Source organism: Drosophila obscura, unplaced genomic scaffold (assembly GCF_018151105.1).
Source record: "Drosophila obscura isolate BZ-5 IFL unplaced genomic scaffold, ASM1815110v1 contig_1, whole genome shotgun sequence".
In the NCBI taxonomy this organism is placed as follows: Eukaryota; Metazoa; Arthropoda; class Insecta; order Diptera; family Drosophilidae; genus Drosophila; species Drosophila obscura.
In genome coordinates, this window is record NW_024542679.1 from 10,740,292 (window position 1) to 10,762,019 (window position 21,728).

The 21,728-nt window shown below is 47.9% G+C and overlaps 5 protein-coding genes across 9 annotated transcripts; 3 read left to right on the forward strand and 2 right to left on the reverse strand.

Moving 5' to 3' along the window:
- The first annotated feature begins 1,418 nt into the window (after positions 1-1,418).
- Positions 1,419-1,807, forward strand: LOC111080709 (protein new-glue 1-like). The gene has a single exon (XM_041592155.1). The coding sequence runs from the start codon at positions 1,419-1,421 to the stop codon at positions 1,791-1,793; it is 375 nt and encodes a 124-aa protein (XP_041448089.1). The 3' UTR covers positions 1,794-1,807.
- Positions 1,808-10,526: 8,719 nt separating this feature from the next.
- Positions 10,527-10,904, forward strand: LOC111080705 (protein new-glue 1-like). The gene has a single exon (XM_022376489.2). It carries the CDS (start codon positions 10,527-10,529, stop codon positions 10,902-10,904), a length of 378 nt encoding a protein of 125 aa, XP_022232181.2.
- Positions 10,905-11,000: 96 nt separating this feature from the next.
- LOC111080708 lies at positions 11,001-11,646 on the reverse strand. Of its 2 annotated transcripts, XM_022376492.2 has the most exons (3): positions 11,597-11,646; positions 11,373-11,530; positions 11,001-11,313 (listed from the first exon to the last, which is right to left on the reverse strand). In XM_022376492.2, the coding sequence occupies exons 2-3, from the start codon at positions 11,443-11,445 to the stop codon at positions 11,081-11,083; spliced, it is 306 nt and encodes a 101-aa protein (XP_022232184.2). In that variant the 5' UTR covers positions 11,446-11,530; positions 11,597-11,646; the 3' UTR covers positions 11,001-11,080. The 2 variants fall into 2 exon arrangements, with proteins under 2 accessions (XP_022232184.2, XP_022232183.2); XM_022376491.2 differs by lacking the exon at positions 11,597-11,646 and having other exon boundaries at positions 11,373-11,589.
- A 2,204-nt stretch (positions 11,647-13,850) lies between these two features.
- On the forward strand, positions 13,851-16,959 carry LOC111080701 (ras-interacting protein RIP3). Its single transcript, XM_022376484.2, has 4 exons — positions 13,851-14,022; positions 14,131-14,763; positions 14,834-14,985; positions 15,056-16,959. The coding sequence occupies exons 2-4, from the start codon at positions 14,214-14,216 to the stop codon at positions 15,944-15,946; spliced, it is 1,593 nt and encodes a 530-aa protein (XP_022232176.2). The 5' UTR covers positions 13,851-14,022; positions 14,131-14,213; the 3' UTR covers positions 15,947-16,959.
- A 736-nt stretch (positions 16,960-17,695) lies between these two features.
- LOC111080711 (OTU domain-containing protein 5-B) lies at positions 17,696-21,501 on the reverse strand. 4 transcript variants are annotated; one of them, XM_022376499.2, is made up of 9 exons: positions 21,391-21,501; positions 20,678-21,193; positions 20,519-20,586; positions 19,597-20,128; positions 19,377-19,533; positions 19,089-19,291; positions 18,485-19,029; positions 18,226-18,422; positions 17,696-18,167 (listed from the first exon to the last, which is right to left on the reverse strand). In XM_022376499.2, the coding sequence occupies exons 2-9, from the start codon at positions 20,834-20,836 to the stop codon at positions 18,073-18,075; spliced, it is 1,956 nt and encodes a 651-aa protein (XP_022232191.2). In that variant the 5' UTR covers positions 20,837-21,193; positions 21,391-21,501; the 3' UTR covers positions 17,696-18,072. The 4 variants fall into 4 exon arrangements, with proteins under 4 accessions (XP_022232191.2, XP_022232189.2, XP_022232190.2 ...); XM_022376497.2 differs by having other exon boundaries at positions 17,696-18,176; XM_022376498.2 differs by having other exon boundaries at positions 19,597-20,131.
- Positions 21,502-21,728: the final 227 nt, after the last annotated feature.

A 21,728-nucleotide genomic window follows, 5' to 3' on the forward strand; every position in this document is an offset into this window, starting at 1 on the left:
TTGACGCGCGCGCTCTCTGTGTCTGGTCTGTGTGCGGCGAATGTCGCCGAGCAGGAACTGCAAAGTAAAAAAAAAAACAATGCTAAGCTGATATAACGACTACGCGCTACCCTTTAAACGAATTTGTCAGTGGGATACATTAAAACAGTGCGTGAAAATGCGAGTGAAAAGTGATATAAATTACTCGTACACACAATTGTACTAATATTTAGTTGATTGCAATCATTTTCATCGGATCGGTGAAAAATATTATTGTATATGTAACAAACTTATGCACGTACACAATATACCCTAAACAATACGCGTCTATCAGGGTACAAAAACACTTTATTTGTACTGTTAAGCGGCGCAGGTATTGAACAGGTCTGAGAACCGTACGAAGCACGCGACCCAAGTGCGGAGACGTGTTTTGTTGACTTCTTTGGCGTTTAGGATTATACGTGTACACACACACACACAGACATGCTAAGAGTTAAGGAGTTCTTTGCATTGTGACCCAATGACCTCATTCATGGAGATCCATATCGTATGTACCTTATGGAGATGCTGTGGCCTTTTTGGGGCAGTCGTTGTTTTTATTTATTTTCTCTGACGAATGACATCAGATGCCATCATTCGGAATTAGGTAAACGGTTTTAAGCCGGTTCTCCGTTCCATGCCAAAACCATTATTACATACCCGTTGAAGCGCGCATTCCATCCCGCAATATTAATATTTCTCTTCATTGTGCAGCCGTTGGGAGCTTGTAAGCTATATAATACATTTATAGAACACCAGAGAAAGACTTGCTGTAATAGTTACATAGCTGCACAGCTTGAGTAGCTACACAAAGAGCCTGCTAGGTGGGAGTTTCTACTTCCGCCATCGTCTATAGAGTCTAGAGTGTTAGAAATAGCAGGTATAAGAAACAAACTCAAGCCCAAAGTGGTATTATTTGCTGTCCCCCTTGTCTCTTTCCACACAAGCGTGTGCCATGATTAAAGTAGCAACTCCCTGAATATTTTCTGTATTTACTCTGCAATCATTTAACTAGCAATTTCTATAGCTTATACGTAGCTGTTGTGTATCATTATGACGCCTTGACGGTGAGCTATTTGTACTTCGCCAGTGCGTGTACTTAGACAATGTTGACAGCTCAAACATCAGCCGGATCTAGGCCTATCCACGGCACGCAACGTGAGAACTTTGTGGGTGGCAGAATCTGAGCCACATGTCCAAATACAAATATTTTTAAAAGTGGGCCAGACACAAAAATAATTCGCACTCAGCAATTGTTTAAACATTCAAGAACTGTTTATATTTCTAACGCACTTTTTAATTAAACGGGTAAAACTCCCTCCGAGATTCCAATAAAAAGGCGGCTGATCCCATACAGAACTATCACTTTCTGATAAGCGACAGCAACAGCAACAGAAACCATGAAATACTCTTGCGTTCTCCTGCTCCTGGCGACTATCGGCTGCGTCCTGGTGGGCCAGACCAGTGCAGTGACTGCCACTTCCACAACTACCTCTGCCACAGCTACGACCGTAGCGGCCACGACTACCACGTCAGCAGCGGCCACGACTACCACGTCAGCAGCTGCCACGACAACCACAGCCGCCACCACCACCACAGCCGCCACCACCACAGCAGGGACGACCACAGCAGCCACATCTGGCACCGCTACCACCACGAAGGCAGGAACTTCCAAGCCCAAGAAGACAAAGGTGCACCGCAAGCGGAAGGTCAAGCGCGGCAAGAAGAAGATCACCCGCAAGCACAAGAAGGCATCCAAGAGCAAGAGTGGATAAAGGACAGCTGGATAGCAAGCGACCAACGGAATACTAATGAAACGGAAATCCCAAGACATGTCTTCAATCTATTTAACTATCAATTTTCCAATTCTTTCTCCATTTAAAATGAATTCATATTAAATCTGCCACAAATATTATATTATTAACTTGGCTCCATTATCCTGTATCCTTTCAAAACAGTTAAAAGTGGCATCCTCCGTTATTTTATCCATCTGGCAGCTCTGTGAAAAAGCTAACAGTACAGGAGCTTTCGCGGAGATAGGTATGGAAACGTAGGAGAGAAAAGGATACATGAATACGATGGAGAGCAGAGGCCAAAGCTTGGGGCTGGAGCTGGAGTTGAATGATGGAGAGGGGTGTCTGTCTCTACTTGCAGCTTCGAGTGCAACCCACGCGGCCGAGAGATGGTGAGATGGTGTCGGGTGTCGAGGGTTGAGAGGTGAGAGGTGAGAGGACATGCCTGCCACATGGCATCCTTGCACCCAACAATTGCAGCAGAGAACAGCGATGGGGCAGGGATTTTGCTGGCGACGGATTGGTTGCCAGGCTTGGCGGTGTGACTGTGAGTGCCGCAACGACTCCTGCCCCAGACCCCAGCCGCAGAGATTCAGCCCCTGTGTCGGCCTCGCGGCCTGCACAAGTGCAAGGATATTGTCGCCACCGCCTGCTCCTGCTCCCGCTCCGGCTCCGGCTCCTGTTGCTGTTCCTGCTGGTGTTTCTGGCTCTGATGGTGTTGCTGCTTCTCCTGCTCCTGTTCCTGCTCCTGCTCCTACTCCTGTTCCGGGGCTGTGCATCGTTGCAGCATCGTGGCTGTTTCTGTTGTGTCTCGTTTTTGCCACAGGGTGGTGGACTGGTGGATGGAAATGGAGGATGTGCTGCCGCCTACCGTGTGCCACTTTGGCCATGTTCGTGGCCGTGGCCGTGCCCTCGACTCGTGCGCTCGTTTCCCTCCAGCCAAGGCCAAGCCAGCCAAAGGACGACGACGTCGCCAGCGATAATGTGGCACAATGACATTGACATTGAACTAGGTCGAGGACGTATTCCATTTAGCCACCGTTTGGTTAATGCCTGCCTCCGTCTTCGTCTCGCTACGAGAAGCGAGAACACCACCCACCACCACCCCACCCACTCAACCACGGACCCCAATCGGGCCTCTGGCTTGTGGCTCCGTGGAGCCGGTGGTTGTGGCCCACCATTTCGTATCAGCGACTGATTAAACATATGCACATTGTTGGCTTATCTTCGGGATAAATAGCGGGTATACTGAGGAGCGATATGTTGGGGTATATTTGTGGCAAATTGAATAATTAATGAGAGAAAAAGGAACAAGAATTGAGGGGCCAGGAAGACAAATGAATGCTCCATGAATGTACAGTAAGATAATGAAAATACTAGTGCTTCCCTTTTTGGGCTCGGAAACACATGTAGAGATATTTGAGAGGGATTTATCAAGCATTTGGAAAGCCTTTGAAATCGATAGTTGTAGAAACCGAAACCCTAAGAATATAACAATGAGAAAAAGTAACAAGCTGAAGGGGTTCAGGTTGGGTCTCGTCTCTGAATTAAGTATAAATCAGCTAAAATATCAAAATGCAGACTGCAGACTCTGGACATAATTGTAGTTTTCTTAATGGTATTACATACATACATATGTATGTAATATGCACATTTGTGTATGTATAAACTATCTTCCTACAGGTCGCCATTTTATAGTGGAGCGATTAAGTATACGCATCAGCTGCACTAGAGCTGCATATGCTTGCATTTTTATGTGCAAATTGATGCGTTTAAAGCCTTTTCTTGCCCCATCTTCTGACACTGCCACTGTCACAGCCACAGCCCATCTTTATTTCTGGCCACTCGTCCTGACCGGACAGATTCATCTGCTGTTGCGGCTGCCGTCTGCTGTCTGCATCGAGATGATTTTGTTGGTGGACTGGGTGTCTATTATGGATGTGTCTGCGCTATGTCTAAGTTCTTGTTTTTGTGGCTCGACGGGCGTACGGAGGCGGGGTCCAGTTTTATTTATTTTAATTTAAATGAAATTTATTTTATACACATCCACACACACACCGATGCGGATCGGATGTTTTTTTGAGCTGTTAGTCAGAAGCTAAGGGTTGTATTTCGCAGTGTGTGTGTGTATATGGATACATGGATTATGCACTCACACCCACACACACTCAGGCATGCAGCACACATGCACGTACACACACACATACATATAGAAAATATATATAGAAAATGCAACTAAAATGTTTCACATGCATTTGTTTTTGCTGTTTTATGGCCTGTGTCTGGCCGGCAACAACTCTCCCCGCCCCCCCAGCCAACCCTCTATCATCATTCCATCAGTGCACTGCACCCCAACCCAACCCACCCCACCTGTCCCTCCCACCAACGCATTGCACTGCACTGTGGCAGACTGTGGGGCGACTGCTGCTGCTGCAGCTGCAGTTGGCCTGCAACAACATTTTGTTGTAGTTGTTGTCGCCTGCAGTCTGGCAAAATTTTTGCCATTTGATTGCATTTTGTTGGGCGGCCTTTTTGTGTAGAGTTTGTTGCACTTCAGCCTGGAGTTAGGTGTTGTTGCACACACACACACACACACACACTTCAGTGTGGCAAGCACACACGCACAGAGAGAGAGAGAGAGAGTCGAGTGCAGGCGGAAAAACCCAATGGACGGCAGTGCGAGGATGTTCGATAGGCCTTAGGATACTACAAAACTTCTACATACGCATTTGCCTAGACACATACGCACATACATACATACGTATATGTATGTGATATGTGTGTGCATTGGCATGTGTGAGTGTGGCTTTATGTAAGGGTTTTTTTAATATATAAATTTATTTACATATATTATTCAGCATATACATATGTATGTATGTACATATATAAATTGCAGGCTTTTTTAGTTTGATTTGCTTGCTGTCATGTGCTAAAAATAATAACAAAATGGCCGACGTCTCTCGGCCTGTGCGGTACAGTTGCGTGCAAAGTTGCGTTGTGTAGTTTCGTTGCCGATTGTGTAGCATACTTTCCTGCTGCACAAGTAACACACTTTTGCAGGACTCTTACTGCTCCTGGGAGCAGAGGGGTTTCCCCTGAGCAGGGACCCAACTAAACTCAAAAGTAGAGTTCGTTTCCCCCATGGGTACATCCATCCATGCATCCGACCATCCATCCACATCCATCTATGCATCCATCCAGGCAACACCGAACTTTGTGGGTGCTTTTTTCGCGTTCCACAGACAACCACACACACACACACACACAGAAGAGAGGAACGAACAAGAGGAACCCCCACCAGCCCCCCCCTACATAGCAGGAGGCATGCCTCCTCAGAAGCCTTCCCTCTCCGAAGGGGAACATCACTCGTCCGGACTGTGGCGACTGCCGAGTGGTTTGTTTAGAATTTTAGATTTTAGCGCGTTTTAGAATTTTATGAATGAATTTCGGCGCTCGGCAGAGCTCTCTGCCTGGAGCCAGGGATCTGGTAGATGGTGAGAGTGAAGCACAGGAGAGTCCACGCCCCTCTACTCCACTCCGGTTCGTTTGCCTCGGATTCACTTTTAGTTTTTGGTTAGTTTTCGGTTCCCCATTTGTTGGGGAAGGTGGTGCCGTTGCCGTTGCCGTTGCCGTACCTCGGCGTGACCTTGCCACTGCCACTGCTACAGCTAGTGCTAGTGCTGGTGCCACTGGCTGGTGTTCGTTGTTGTTTAGATTTAGTTACTATCGGGTTGCACTTCAGTTGGTCCATTTTTGTAGTTGGCACAAATCCGTATTGTACGTATGTGTACCGTGTACATGGGCAAGGCCCTTCGAGCAAGCACCATAGCCGGTTTCTAGTTTTCGTTTCGTTTCGTGTGCTTGTTTTTTTTTTGCCTTTACACAGGAATATCGATTTCTATGACAATTGAAGAGGATTTGTCGCTCTAACGAACTTAAAGGAAGCAAACGAAACTGCACTTTGACATTGAGAATGCATAAAACTAACATCTATTTCAGGGATTTAAATGGGTGTAGCAGAACATCGAGTTGGGTAGCACATTTCTCTCAAAAGCATTCAACTTTAACAAATTCACAAAAGTAGAAAAAGAAAACACAGGAACTTAGTATTTTTAAAGGCTTTGATTGGTCACATAATGGAGCACTTAGAAAGGATTTTTATAGCACCATCTGAGCAAAATTTATTGAAGTTAGCAAACGTTATATGCAGAAGCTATTGACGGGGGGGGGTTGCGTAACGTTAGAAATTGTTTCTTCCCAAGAACTCGCATAGTGTGATATATTTAGAAAATAATTACTTTCTCAGTAAATATGTACTGTAATTGCACTTGTGCCAATCGTACAAAATAAACTTAAAAGCAGTATGCAGCTGCATATTATTGTATTATTAAGTGTTTCTGGAAATGCCAGAGTAAATATTATGGAATATATTTTGTCCCCCATGCAGATGACAGCTTGGCGGCGAATCCCCCCACCAGCTGATCCCAACCATTTCTGTTCATGTTTGTGAGTATAAATCTGTGTGTATTAGAGTTAGTTTACCTTGTAAAATTTACGCAAAACTTTGAGGAAGCATAGTGCAAAATTTTCGAATTTCCTTCTCAGCAGATGGGGCCGCTGCAATGTGCAAATCCACTTTACATAGAGCATAGGCTGTACTTAAAAAATACAAATATACATACATAAATACATATGCACATACATATGTATGTGTAGATACACCGCATTTATATACTTTAATGATTTTCGTTAGTTTTGATGCATGGAAAAGTGCTTGTAAAAGTCCTATTGAAAAAAACTGTTGCATACCTGCCGGCGCGCGCTCAAATCAACTAACGGCACAAAGCAGAGGGGCTTGCAATCATAGAGAGAGTGGAAGAGAGAAAGAGAGAAACAGAGAGCAAGCGCCGGCTACAAAGAGCACAAGAGAGTCGTGCCAGCATCCTGCCGCCCCACGGGAGCCGAGGGTGGAGCCGAACCCTAAGCCGAAGGGAGCACTAAGCCAGCGAGAGGACAAACACAAAAGCGAAAGCGAGGAGTTCGCCGTCATAATGCGTGCATCCCTCTATTCGTAAGTGTGTGTGTGTGTTCATGAAGGTGCGGGTGGAGAGTGTTCATTGTGTGTGTGTGTTTGTGTTTGTGTTTGTAGGGGGATGCCGCTTTGTCGGCAATTTAAAGAGTAAATAATTGTCTGCCGCCGGCAAACGTTTGCCCAAACCGTTAGTCGACAGGAGCATCGGCTCCGTATCGGTATAGGTATCGGTATCGTATCGGATCGGCTTCGGCCCCATCCCTATCCCCCGCCCCGCCCCGACAGTCGCCATCCCCGTTGCCATCACAAAACTCTGCACAGTTTTAGGCGCCGGGGCCATCAACAGAGGCTGTGGCTGCGGCACTGGAGACCGGCTACGGCTCTGGCTTTGACTCTGGACAACACAGACGAACGCACTTTCAATCAGTTTACGTTTCAGCGTCAGCGGCGACACTACGTCATCGAGTCGAACAGTTCGCATCCGTCCGTCGCCCGCCCACCAACCATCCTGTGCGGCATCCAAGCTGCAGTTGTGTCTGTGTTTATTTTATCTGTGTTCTGTCTGCTGTCTGCCCGTCTTCTGTGCGTCGCGTTTTTACTTTCACGCGGGTAATACGTTCTCGCCGGTGGCAGGAACAGGAATCACCGAATTCCCCGCAAAAACAAACGTGTCCAAAACGTGCTACAACTGGCCGAAACGTGTCTTTGTCAAATTATCCTTGCCATGGAGGCCTGACATCTGAACGAGGTGGAGTGGAGTGGTGCAGAGCAATCGAGTCCTGTGAGTATGTAGCTCTTTAAGTTTGTGGAAATAAAATTTCCGTACAGGGAGAACCAACAATAAAATAAACTGCAAAGTTTAAGTGATAACAAAGCATTAGGCAAGCGATTCGCCATGAGAATTGTCTCTGTGAATTGTTTAAGACAAATAAATTCATTGATTGTACACTAAAATTTTATAAATTTAATTTAATTGGTCTGGTAATGGAAAAAGTTACGTTTTAATTGTTGGGCAGCTGGGAGAGTTCCAATTTGTTGGCTACCCTCAACTGATCCTTGTCACCTATCCAAAAATGAATACTCGTAATAATAATTTGAAATGTATAAATTTTTAATGGCCGCATAAAAAATCTATTTCTGGTCAGTGTTTTTCCTTTGGTAGAATTGCCAAGTTTCTCCCTTTCTCTGTGCCCCATCGTCAGCTATTAAATAGCTTCCCAAATATAATAATAGCCATGTGCGACTGTTTATTTAGCACGAGACAATAATTAGGTTGTAGTACTGGATGAAAATTATGAAACTATTCCTCATACTCAGAATTAGAAAAAATATTTTTTTGAAAAAATTAAATAACATAATTTTTACTCGGCATATACAGCACCGATAGCCAAACAATTAATGAGTTAAATAAGATAATTGTATAACCTTTCCTTGGTTTGTTTTTAGTTTTTGTTCTTACAACGGTTATAACGGAAGATATATTCAGCCAAAGCTGAAAAAGCAAAAGCTTTTATCTTTTTTAAGTTTCTACAACTTTGATATTTTGTTGAATGTTATTTTTGTTGTTTTAGACTTTAGTTCTTTACATTAGTTCCCAACAATAAAAGCTATTTATTATTAAAATTGTCCAATGAATGAAGGGGGAACAATTTCATAATTAAATAAACCCCAAAGTCCGGAATAATCTATAATTTGGAATGATTATAATACTTATAATAGTTAAAAATCCTTTATCCTTATCCTTTATCCTGTGTGAAACTTTAGAAGACCTCTATGGTGTCTGTGACCATGCAACAAACAAATACAACAAATACTCGTACGCGCAAACTTGTCTCACATTTTCAATGAGAGGGCCTTGCCCACAGCCGGCCACATGAAGGGCACACAATCAGGCAATAAATCAGCCTTTAATGTACTTGCATCGAAATGTGGATTTAGCCGACAACGTCATCGACATCCTGTGACCGCGTTTCCGAATTTATCCCGAAAACTTGTGTACGTGCGTGCGTCGGCCCCGAAATTTCGTTGCACAGACGGGTCATGGCCACGGCCACGGCCACGACCACGACCACGGCCACGGCCACGAATATGGCATTTTGGCGATGGATGCCGCCTCCGACTCTGCCGTGCGTCGCAGTTTCACTTTCACGGCGCACACACAGGCTCTGGCTCCGGCTCTGGCTCCGGCTCTGGCTCTCCTCTCCCGGGTAGGAGCCAAACGGCGAGCGCGACTTGCACTCAGCCTCACAGCTCGTCTTTGCCAAATCGACCCCAAAGGGGGAGGTCCAGGCCCACACACCACACAGCCAACTCGACCTGCCAATGACAATGACGTCGTTCTGCCACAGTGGCATGCATTTTGTTTGTTTGGAAAAATACATTCAAATCAAAGTACCCTAAAACATGGTCAAAGGAACAGAAGAAAGTAGTTGAGTAGTTGCTGCCTGGGAAAAGTATTGCAGCCAAAGGGATTTGCCCCAAAAATGCAGTTTTCGACCAGGGTGACTGCCACTTGTAACACATTCGAATGCGGCGGGTCCTGTGGGAATGGGAATCGGACGGTGTGAGATGGCTGGCGGGTTGACCAGCAGCATGCGGCGCGGGCGACTAGCTGCACGCTCGTTTCGACCACGACCACGACGACGACGACTACGACGATGATGCAATGTCTGGATGCCGGCAAGGTGGCGCCCACCCACAGCCCCATCCCCACATGCGCATGGGAGAGGCTGCACTGCACTGCCGCCTCTCCCGACACTCTCACTCGGCGACCAAGTGTGTGTGTGTGTGTGTGTGCTCGGTGTTTGGCCAGAGTGCAGTTACCTCTGCTTGGGCAGCCGCTGAGTGGGGGTGTCAGGGTGGCCAGCCTCCTGCAGTGGTAGGTAGGCCGTTGGCCGGGAGTATCGTCATCGCTGCGTCATCTCTCCATCGCAGTCATCCCATGCAACGCCGTGCCGGGCCGTGCCGTGCTGGAATTCGTGTGCGTGGCCTGGTTTCGTTGATTGGCCTTGGGTGCGGCTTTCAGTGTCAGTGTCAGGGGTGCAGCATCTTTGTTTTGGTTGCAGCCACCCCAGCTCCAGGCCGCAGATGTTCTGCTCGAGTTCTCCTGCGAATGCAAATCTGAGGGGCACACACACACACACACCCCCGCCCCCACTTGCACGAGTGAGTCATGTGAATGGAGGGCACACACATCGCATGGACTAATGGGGACGAGTGGTGGAGTCTTGCTTATGGTGTTACATGTGTGCAGCGAGGGAAATATTTGTGTGTGGAAGGGAAAGCACTTGAAATTTATTTCAATACCGAAAGTTTAAGCTCCAGGATAAAGAAATGGATGGACTGCCCCGCCGAGGGACCTATAAGGATACACACGGGTAATTCCGGGTTTCTCCCTTGGCTCTCAAACTGCCTACAAAGTGTCAATACTGTGCCGCCCGGCGTATTGATGAATGTTTGAACAATTGCTTTGTAGGCGGCACAATTGAGTGCGAATCGGTGTGTGTTTGCCTGGCCCACTTTTGGATATAGAGTTCTCACGATGCGTGCCATGGATAGGCTCAGATCCGACTGATGTTTGCCTTGTCAATAGCGGAAACATACGCACCGGTGCGGTATAAATAGCTCTACCTGATCCATGGATCAGTATCAGTTGATCCCAACCGACTTAGCGACTTATCAGCATGAAATACTCTTGCGTTCTCCTGCTCCTGGCGACCATCGGCTGCGTCCTGGTGGGCCAGACCAGTGCAGTGACTGCCACTTCCACAACTACCTCTGCCACAGCTACGACCGTAGCAGCGGCCACGACTACCACGTCAGCAGCAGCCACGACTACCACGTCAGCAGCTGCCACGACAACCACAGCCGCCACCACCACCACAGCCGCCACCACCACAGCAGGGACGACCACAGCAGCCACATCTGGCACCGCTACCACCACGAAGGCAGGAACTTCCAAGCCCAAGAAGACAAAGGTGCACCGCAAGCGGAAGGTCAAGCGCGGCAAGAAGAAGATCACCCGCAAGCACAAGAAGGCACCCAAGAGCAAGAGTGGATAAAGGACAGCTGGACAGCAAGCGACCAACGGAATCCCAACGATCTAAGACCCCAGTACCCCTATGAATTATTACTTAAGTACGAGTAATTTCTGTTAATTTTCTGTTAATTTCTGTTAATTTTCCTTAGCCTTAATGCAAATATAATGTAAAATCAAAAGTTAAAAGTGGAAATTCCCTCAGAAATGTGTTTGCAGCAAGGCCGAGCTGAGGGTATCGCTGTCCAGGTGACGGGTCGTGTGCTTGGGCAGACATGCTCCTCGCACTCGCCGATACCCCCGACGGCAAACGCATTTCGGGTCGTAGCAGAACTGCTCAGCCGGACAGAAGCTGCCTGCAGTGCACTGGACGAGCATGCAGCTGACGACTTCGTCTTGCCCGCAGGAGACACCCACGACATCGTAGGGTGCATCTGGGGAGAGTAAGATAATGGATATGGGATTCACTTGGATCACTCTATAGTCACCGCACCCCTCTGAGCTGCTCCACGCCCTGCAACCGCGCCGGAGAGCCATGAAGCCAGAACTAGCCAGGGAAAACGCATGCTGTCACCAAGGGGAAGGGATGATCGCGTTGGTGGGAACTATTTAACGGCTACCGAAACGTGCCGTAACTGATCTTATCGATTACTTTTGTTGAGGCCTCAAAAGAGGGAATGATAATTACGGGAATATGCAGAAGATTACCGAACTCACTCTCCACAATGCACTGGCACTGCACACCACCCCCCACCACCACTTGACCAACGCTTCATCGAATTGTTTCCTTGCTTTAAAAAATCTCCATGTATGCACGTCGACGCAGGCTGAACAAATCGCAAATAAAACGGTTATTAGCAAGGTCTGTGGATATGAGGTGAGGCACCACTCTCACTGGTGTTTGTGTGTGCGCTGCCGTCGCGACACGTGCTCGTGCAGAGGGAGAGAGTGAGAGACAAGGTGCCTTACCTTAGTTCTTGCTATGAAAGAGCGCTAGTTGTTTTTTTTTCGTCTCTCTGGCGCTATTCTCGCTGTCTGTTCGTTCTCGTTTCTGTCACTCACTCACTCACCCACCCCACTCACGCCTCTCTCTCTCTCTCACACAGATTCATCAGCAGAGTTAGACAAACTAACACAATCATATGGCAATTGCCGAAGGTTCTGTCTCGTGCTTTGCACGAGGAGCGGATTTGTGGGATGGCCCTGGGGGCCGGGCCAGGCAGGACAATTTGAAGCGAACAAACGGCATGGCATGGCATGGCATGGCTGGGCATGATGTCGGGTCGGGTTGGGTCATCAGTAGTGAACTTGCGCCACACGCCGATAGGTGGCCAGTCGTGGATGCGGCAGCCAGAGACGGAGTGGGTGTCCATGTCCGTGAATGGTGCATGTGCATGTGTGCGCCACCCAGACGGCCAGCAGTAGGTACGAGGTACGGTACGAATAGTGGTAGCCAGCCGCCGGCTCCTCCAATACATATTTTTTGTCGCGCCTCCCCGCTCTCGCCAACCCTGCCGCAGAAACTGAATCATGGACTCCCTTGAGGGGCGTGTGCCTGTGGGCGGGCGGTGGGTGATATGCTGCGAAAACAAAAAAACATTGCACTGCCATAACGGAGCACTGCAGTTTGGCCATGCAGCCAGACAGCCGATCGGCTGCAGTCGACGTCTGCATCAACTGCGGCTGAGACTGTGGCTGCAGCTGCAACTGCTGCTGCGGCTTTTCCTTTGTCCGTGTGTCGGTGGACGGACGCCTCTCCTTTATTGTGTCACGGGTTCGTTCGCGCGCGTCCGCCATCTCGGAGATGGAAATCGGGAAAAATGCCGCGTTCCCAAGTGAAAGTACTCTGTGGGGCTGCTGTAAACACAAATAACTTACCGGACAAAATTTAAATATGACTCCGGCGGCGAGCTCCTGCCCGAAGTGGAGTCGGTATGTGTGTGTTTGTGTGCCGTTACTCAATTAAACACGGCAATAATTTGCGTACTTGGAGAAAATCGATATGGAGGAACCCCATTCATTGACTGCTCCCCGGACTCACCTCACAAGTCGGCCTCACACATTTCCCTACTATGGGATTCCTCACAAACAATTCCTAATCTGTGCTGTGTCTTTGAGCACGATTCCCGAATTCGTTAAACATTTACCAATCACGGGTCAGCCCTAACCTAATCTTCATGTAGCGACACACTAACTCGTCATGGCTGTGCCTCCGCCTTAGCCCTCTGCACTGCCCCATGCCTCCACCAACTATCATCCTACCCCAATCCCACTCTTCCCAAACCATTGTTGGGGCTCCGCTCATTTTTCTCTTTCTGATGTAGCGCGCAGGATTGGCGCTCTTTTTTTTTTTGTCGTAACGCTTCTCACGGTCTTGGTCCTGCCGCATGGTTAGACGTTTGTGTGGCGCACTACTGTATGGCAGTGGGGGTGGGGGTGTGTGTGTGGCACCACTGCACCGCTGTTTTCACTTTTCATATGAAATCTAAGCTTAAATTGTACTCCTGTTTCCCGTATCGTATCTCCCTCCAGACTCCACCAAATGTTCCTGTGAAATTGCTCCTGCTAAAGATCTTAAAATTTAATAAATAATAGCGGTTTAATTTTTTTAATATTTAATATTATTAATATTTAATGTTCAAGTATTATATTCTCCTAATATCTGTTGAGATCAATTATTCATAAATATTAATTTATCTATCTAGTAGAACTATGCATTTTTGTTTCTTGTTGCTTTAAAGACATTTAGAAAGGAAGACCTATGCTGGGCTCCTTGATGATACAGTCTCAAGTTTTGCTAAAATATTTTTAGTTCAGGAAAGTTAGGAGAATTTCATTGCCATACAAATGGAGATCAATTTATGAGAATGCCTCTATGCAACATCTAATTGACTTGATAATTAATAAAGCCGGGGGATTATTGCTTATCCCAAAAATTGGTAGGCTGTGAGGGAAAAATCTTATAAAGCAGTCAAGGCTTTTCAGCTTAGATCATTCGTAGACATAGGTCAGCTCCAGGCACATTTGTACACTGTTTTCATTGTTCATAAAGTATAAAGTACAAATTGATTCACATGCAAGCGATCGCGTATAAATATATTTCTATATTGTAAATCTGCAGCCATCGCAAACGACTCAATGTGGTACAGAACTAACTACATAACATATGTACAATATATTACACCTAAATCATACCCATGTACAGCTCTTACCGCATTCCGAATTCTTTATCAACGGATTTCCCATTTCAGTTGCCCCGTTTTCAAAGACAAACACATCCAATTTCGAGCGAGTTTCCTGAGCGATCAGCAGAGAGCTGAGCAACAAGTGCAAAATGAATTTCACACCCTTCGGGAACAATTTCCCCGGCAATTTACCTGGACTGCCCCAGTTCACAACCAGCACGGCGCCCCTCGTCTCTTCACTAACCGCCGCCGTGGCTGATGTGACGGTGACGGCAACCAATAACCCGCAGCAGCAGCAGCAGCAACAGCAGGATGCCGGAGGCGGGAGCACACGCTACCAGCAGCAACAGGCCGCCACCACGGTGGGCATGACGCACTTCAGCCAGCCGACCATGTCGGCGGGGCAAAGCGGTGGCAGCAGTAAGTTCCGCAGCGGGCAGGAGGAGGGTATGCAGGGCGACAAGTACAATGGCCACCTGGTATCCACAGCGCAGCAGCAGCAGCAGCAACAGCCGCAGTACGCCACAGTCGCATATGCCAGTGCGACGGCAACGAGCGGCGCCGCCGACGCCCTCCAGGCGGGCACCTCCAGCCAGGCACAGCAGCAGCAACAACAGCAGCAGCAGATGCAGCAGCAACAGGTTGCGGCGCCGCAGGAACTCACCCAGGATCTGTGCAACGCCATCCTGCAGCAGCAAGGTGAGTCCCTCAGCCAATCTCAGCCCCTTCTTTTAGTCAATCCAATGCTCATCCTCATCTGCCATTTTAGTGCTCCAGAACACCTCCTGGCAGACGCTCACGCCGGGCACCACTGTCGCCGACTATCTCTCTCATCTTCCGGCCAACACGCTGCCCCTGTCGCTGCACCACTTCCTCAAGTACTCGGCGGAGACGATCAAGAAGGAGAACCAGCAGAACGTGGTGAGTGCCCATGAGCTGTGGCGTGGCTGGGCCATATCCACTACTAATCGATGGCATGGCTCTTCCGCAGGTGCTGCAGGTTCAAACGGGACCAGCCATAGGGATCAACACCATTGGCACCACAACTATCAGCATACCTCAGCAGGATCAGTTGACGCTGCAGCAGCAGCAGACGACGCTACAGGTGCAGGCACAGGCACAAGCGCAGACGCAGGCGGCTGTGGCATCCACGTCTGCGGCGACAGGCGTCGCCACCAGCAGCAGCACCAAGAAAAAGAAGCGCAAAAAGCGAAGCAAGGACCGCAAGCCGAAGCTGCGTCCGGGCGAGATCCGTCTGGGAACGGCACTGGACGGCAGCCCGCTGTACATGTGCCCCGAGTGTCATGTGGCCTATCCGGAGCCGGAGCTCCTCGAGGTGCACCTGGTGGGCCACAACCTGGAGAAGCGGTACGTGTGCGATGTGTGCCAGGCGTCGCTGAAGCGCAAGGACCACCTCACCCGGCACAAGCAGTCGCACAATCCGGAGCGGCCCTACATCTGCACCGTCTGTCTGAAAGCCTTCAAGCGCAAAGAGCAACTGAGTCTGCACTTTGTGATCCACTCGGGCGAGAAACGGCACCAGTGCCAGGAGTGCGGGAAGGGCTTCTACCGCAAGGATCATCTGCGCAAGCACACCCGCTCCCACATTGCCCGTCGTGTGAAGGCCGAGCTGAACAGCCACGTGCGGCGAGAGAACGGCACCAGCATGCTCCAGCCGGTGGTGACGGAGGCGACCACCGCGGCGCTGCAGCACGCGAATCAGCTGGCCAGCCAGCAGCAGCAGTTGCAACAGCAGCAGCAACAGCAGCAACAACAGCAGCAGCAGCAGCAACACCACATCGTGATCACCCAGCAGCAGCAGCAGCAGCAACAGCAGCAGGCGCCGCAGGTGCAGCAGCAACAGCAGCAGATGCTAAATTAGCCAAATGATTTTTGTAAAGTCAGTTAAGCAAAATTCGATTCCGCCACACAGCCAGCCGCCACCAGTCGCCACAAACGGCTGGCGGCCGGCCCAAAACGCAACTCTCTCGGTCCACACAATTTAATTGACTCCGCAAATCGGATTGAACACACTGGAGAATATCGTTGACGATATCAGCAGGTTCGCTAGCAAATATCTCGGGAGCTTCCACATGGAAACTCCCAATGTTGTACAATTTTAATGGTAAGCCACCCCCCACCAGCCGGACCAGACCTCGACGACAGTTGGGACCGTCTCCGAATCTACTACACACACGCACAAATCGCGACTACATTCTATTACCAAAATTAACTGCTTTGCTTAAGCCCTACCTAATACAATCCTCAAGAAATTAGGACTAAATTCTATTAGGCACTCCAATCCAATGCTCGTAATGCTTTCAAAATGGTTTACCTTCCCATAATCCGATCCTTTCTTCCCACAATCTGTTCTTAAGCCTAAAGAAGGTCCATTCCAAAGTATTTACACTATCTCTTTACTATTCAAAATCGAAAATCATCGAAAGATGGAGAGATCCGATCCCTATCTAGCATCTAGGAGTGGTGTCCCAGGTCCCAGGCCTTTGTATGCTCCCAAATAACATTCCATAGAATACTTTAAGAGAACTGTGCAAAGGAATAATAGTTTTGTAAGCGATGTATTTTAGTGAAATGTATTTTTGTACAAATTGAATCCGTATCGGTGTACGGTATGGTATGTGGCATCTGCATGCCGCCTGTGCGATTACGTGAACACATGAGATGTCAAATGCAGGCGCACTACATGCGTATATGTATATTTCTATAACCGTGTATATGTACATAATGTAAACGATTGCAATTTAGATTTACACTTGCATCTAGGTACGAATCAGATATTGTGAATTGAATGTATGTATGTTTACCTTTTGCTACACCGATAAAAGAACCACAAAAAAACAAGTGTAAAAATGCAGTAAACAATATAATTTGATCTTCAACTTAGCGGAATATGTTCATTCAATACTTTGGTCTATGGGTTGTGTTTTTCCTTTTTGACCGTGGCAGATTTTCATTGAGTAATCTGAACTTTAGAGCTGCATCAGGGGAATATCGTAGATCCACAATAAGAGGAAAGGTACCAGCGGACCTTTTGCTAATTGTTTAGATAAAATTTCAACACCTCTTTTTCTTTATGACAAGAGACTAGCTTCGATAAAGTTTGGATTTGATCAACGATTGGCTCAAGGGGCCATACATTCCCTTATAGCTATGTATTTCGCGAACCTCAAATTAGTTTCAATTGTCTTTCATGGTTGGTCTGTCTGTCCGTTGATATCTTCCAACATTATCCTCATTCGAATTAAACCAGCGATGTCGTCTCAGCCTACGAGTAGAGAGGGAATCCAGCATAAATAGTTGTAGCCCCTCTGACATCTCTAAACAGTTGTTAAAATTGCACTTTCTAGGGTTATTAGCTTTATTTAGAGTACTCATCATTTATGATTATTATGCACCATTTATTATATTCAATTAAGTAATTAAACACTAGCATTATGTGTATTCTGTATGTCTGTAGGTTTTCGTATGTTTTCAATGCCTTTATTTTGTTTACGCACTGCGAGCAGCTTCGATACACCACTGTTCGCGCGTGCGTACGAAACTAAACTTAAGTTTAAAACTATGATAGATGTGTATGTATGAAGTTACAAGTTACGCATTAATTATATGAAGGGAAATGGAGCACACATTCGTGACAGAAAATCGGACAGGGTAGAGGGGTCTCGAAGCTTATCAAAATTTGTGCATCTGTACAAATCCATCTGCAGATTCGATGATGAATGGTTTTGTTTGTGGATTTACTTCATAACAAAATATATGCTTAATATACAGATACATATATCATGTAGTATAGTGTATGCGTTGAAAATTGGGGCATGCCCCGATTTCCTCTACGATAAATTCATGGGTGGCCGCCTATTCATCAATGTTTCAGAATTGTAGATATTTACTGCGTTTGGTTTTTGGTAGGTTTTTGTGTTTCGTTTTCGTTGCGAAAAGAACTCTTAAATCACTGTACAAAGAACGACGCGTTGCGGCTACCATCTCCTATGGCCCGCAGAGATACTTCCGCTTCTGGTCTTCCATGTAGTCGCTTGTCGACATTTGAATGGCCCGCTGAAGCATCTCGCGCTCGTTGCGCCCTGCCACAGCAAGAGGGATTTGATTATGACTCTTTAAAATTGACTGTCTGGAACTCACCATCATTGGCAAGCGAAGCCTCGAGTAATTCCTGATAAATATTCGACGACGGAGCATCCCCCCGCTTCTGCGGCGAGTGCGACGATTGCTTTGATGTACAGGGCTGCTGATCAGCCTCTGGGGTGATGGCACGAGCTGCAGAAGGGACAGCATCACGCTTGGGACTTTTGCGTAGCGGAGCCTCAATAGCCTCGGTACTGCAGATAGATATTATTACACACAAACACACGCACAACGATTGGCAATGCAGTATACACACCTTTTGCCAGCCAACGATCCCTCACGAGTTTCGTGGCGGCGCTTCTTGCGCAGCGTAGTGCGGCGCTGTGACTTGGAGGCTTTGCTTGACCGCTGGGCGGCTGCAGTGCTGGGGGAGGCGTTGCCACCGCAGTGCCCCACCGAGCTGGTGCTGCTCATGTCTGTGGCGTCGCTTTCGTAGCCGCCCAGATCGCCGACTTCTGGCGGAAGCTTGTGTCCGAACTGTGTGAGCGTTTTGGGTGACATCGAAAACATTGTGGATGGGCCAGCAACACTGCTAACGCTGGCCAGAGTTGCAGCCGCGATACCGCCGCTGCTGCTGGTGCCACCACACGAGTACTTGGAGGGCGAGGCGTCCGAGTCGGTGAGAGCTTCAGCCGAGGTAACTGTCGAGGATGTGGCCGAGCCGCCGGCTGTATTGCTACTGCGCGAGCGTTGCATGTTGTCGCGGCACCACTGCAGGTAGGACTCGCGTGCAATCTGCTCCTCGATGGCCTCATTGGTGGCCTCCCAATCTGTGGTCTTCAGCTTGTCCTCGAACATCGTCTACGATTGGGACGTTGTCACTTAATATAGCTTCATGGGTTGATGGCTGCACAACTCACCTGCTCGATCTCCAGCTGCTCGCTGAGACGCAAAGCCTCTTTGGTTTGAACCTGAGGCTTGTAGCCAGCCAAGCCCAGGCCAACGCCGACGGTGGCGTTGTAGGGATCCAAAATGGCATTGTAGTGAGAGCCACGCTGATACGATAGGCGGAGCGGGGGGTAGCCAGCCTGCGATTGCTCAGAGTTGAAGATATTGATTGGGGCTGAAATATGAAGAATATTTTAGCAAAGGGGAACTCCTCAGTAGCAGCTTTTGTTTCCCACGATTTGGAGAAATGAACAACTTACTAGCCTGATAGCAGTAGACCTCGACTGTGCGACTATAGATCTCCGATATGGCCTGAATTTCAATGTGATTGCCGTGAGCATCGCGAGCCCGCTTTCGCTGGATGTAGCTGCTGATGTCCTCAGTGACAAACTGCCCAAAGTACTCACGGTTCTCGTGCTGCAACAGGGAACAGAGTTACGTTAGACATCAGCTTATCCAGCGGAGTGCTGCCAACATTACAATATAATCCATGGTATGCTGGCGAATCACATCGTGCATTCCCTCATCGCCGTAGATTTGAAGCGAGATGGACCGAAAGAGGCAGGCTCCGTCCTCCTCGACGGGCTTCAGTTCATAGCCGTTCTCTTCCATGCACTTGGCGAACTCCACATCGCGACGCTGCCACTCCTCCGCCGGTATCTTGCGCTCCTTTGGCTGCAGATGCTCGTCGCCGCTGTTGTAACCGGAAAATGTATCCTCCGCAATCTTGGTTAGATTGGCCACCGCAGTGGTTGGCGGTATCTGTCCCAGTGTCGTTGGTACATTGGCACATCCCAAGCCCAGATGTTCAGGGGACTTGCGACCCACCGCAGATGGGCTGCTGCTGCTGCCAGACGCTGTGGCCAGGGGAGGACTGGTGCATTTGCTGCCAGCCACTCCAGGCACGCTGCCCGGCACCACGGCCGGATGGATGAGTTTCTCACGCTCCAAGCGGTCGCGCTTGTGATGATGCGCATGACTGTCGTGGTGGTCGCGACGCTTCGAGCGCGTGCTGCTTTAAAAACAAGAAAAAAATTCAATAAATTAAACAATCTGTCAAAAATTGATGTATAAAGAGTACAACGGCTGCAATTGGTACCATTGCGAATTAAAAACTGATGCACAATTACTGTGCTAACGTGAAAGGTCCTGTGGCTGACCCTTTGGTTTCTTTTAAGTAACCTAAAAGGATATCTGCACGGCCTGTAAGCCAATTCGAAACCCAGCTCTTGATTTTCCATGGTGTATGCTGGCACTCCTGTATAACGCCCCAGAAATCATATTGAAGGCAGGGGTGTAGCACCTTCATGTGTATGTCTGGGAGCACATATCGCTTCACATGTGCACATTTACATGCAGGTGACACCCAGCCAAGGAATGTGGGCCAAAAACGATCACTCACCTCTTGTGGGGGCTGCAGCGGTGAGTGCGTGCCAGCTCGTCGTAGACCTCGCCGCGCCTCTGAGGACTCTGCGCGATGCAAATACACAAAAATTAGCGTAAATCGAGTGGTGCAGAGTTGGGGGTAGGCGCTTTCTTGGTAAGCCAAAGACACACTTACCTGGCCGTGGCCATCGATGACGACATTGCGGTGCGTTTGATTAACCACTGACTGCTCGACCACGACCTGTCCGGTTGCATGCGCCTCCTTGTTGTCCGCGTCCACGACGTTGCCAGCCACGCGCTTCGCGCTGGGAGCGCTTACTGGCTTGATCGTCATGCTTCTGATGCAGCTTCCCCTTCCTCTTGCTCTATTTTCGCCTTTGTTCCTGGTGCGGCAAAGTAATTATGCAGCAAATGCGAGAATCGCAACACAAGTGCTCGACTTGAGGCTTCTCTAGCGCATAAATGACGATGCGACGTGTAGCTGGAGCCCTCGAGCAGTCCCTCAGTTGTTGTTAGTTTTAGTGGGCCTTTCGTTTTGTATGTGCGTATGTCACGGCTGCACTGCGTTCTTTGTCCGAAGATGTCGTCGTAGGAAAATAAGGCCGCCAGGGCTCTCTCTCTCTCTGAAGTCTGCTTATGTTTGCATAGATCCAAACGCTTTTACCAGTTGCTTGTGCTTCCTTTTATATGTCTGAAAAGCATTTCAAAGGCCACATAACATAACTATTTCATCTACAAAGTAATGAAATTTTCCAGATTTTCATATTCCCCTTCTGTGTGTGCGTGATTTCGCGTGTGTGTGCGTGTGTGTCTGTGAGTTGTGGGCCAACCTCACCCTTTGTTTTGTCGTATCTGGACAGCTCTGTAACAATTCAAGGCGTATCTTACCGTTTCCAAGTTGTTTTTTTGTGTTAATTTTACAAATTGTTCAACTGTTCTCGTTGTGTTTCATGGAATTTACATCTTATCAGCGTGACCGTGACGATAACGATCAAAAATACCATCCGTCCTAAAAATAAATACCATTAAATACCATTTCAGCTTCGAGAAATACCATTTAAATACCATAAAGTTAAAAGAAAGAAAAACATATACAATAATTAAGTTAGATTTTATTATTATTATCATTATCTATCTGACAGAATTTGTATTTATTTTATAATTGTTGTACAAACGATTATTTTATATTTTATTTTATTATATTTTATTTTGCTTTAAACCAGCAC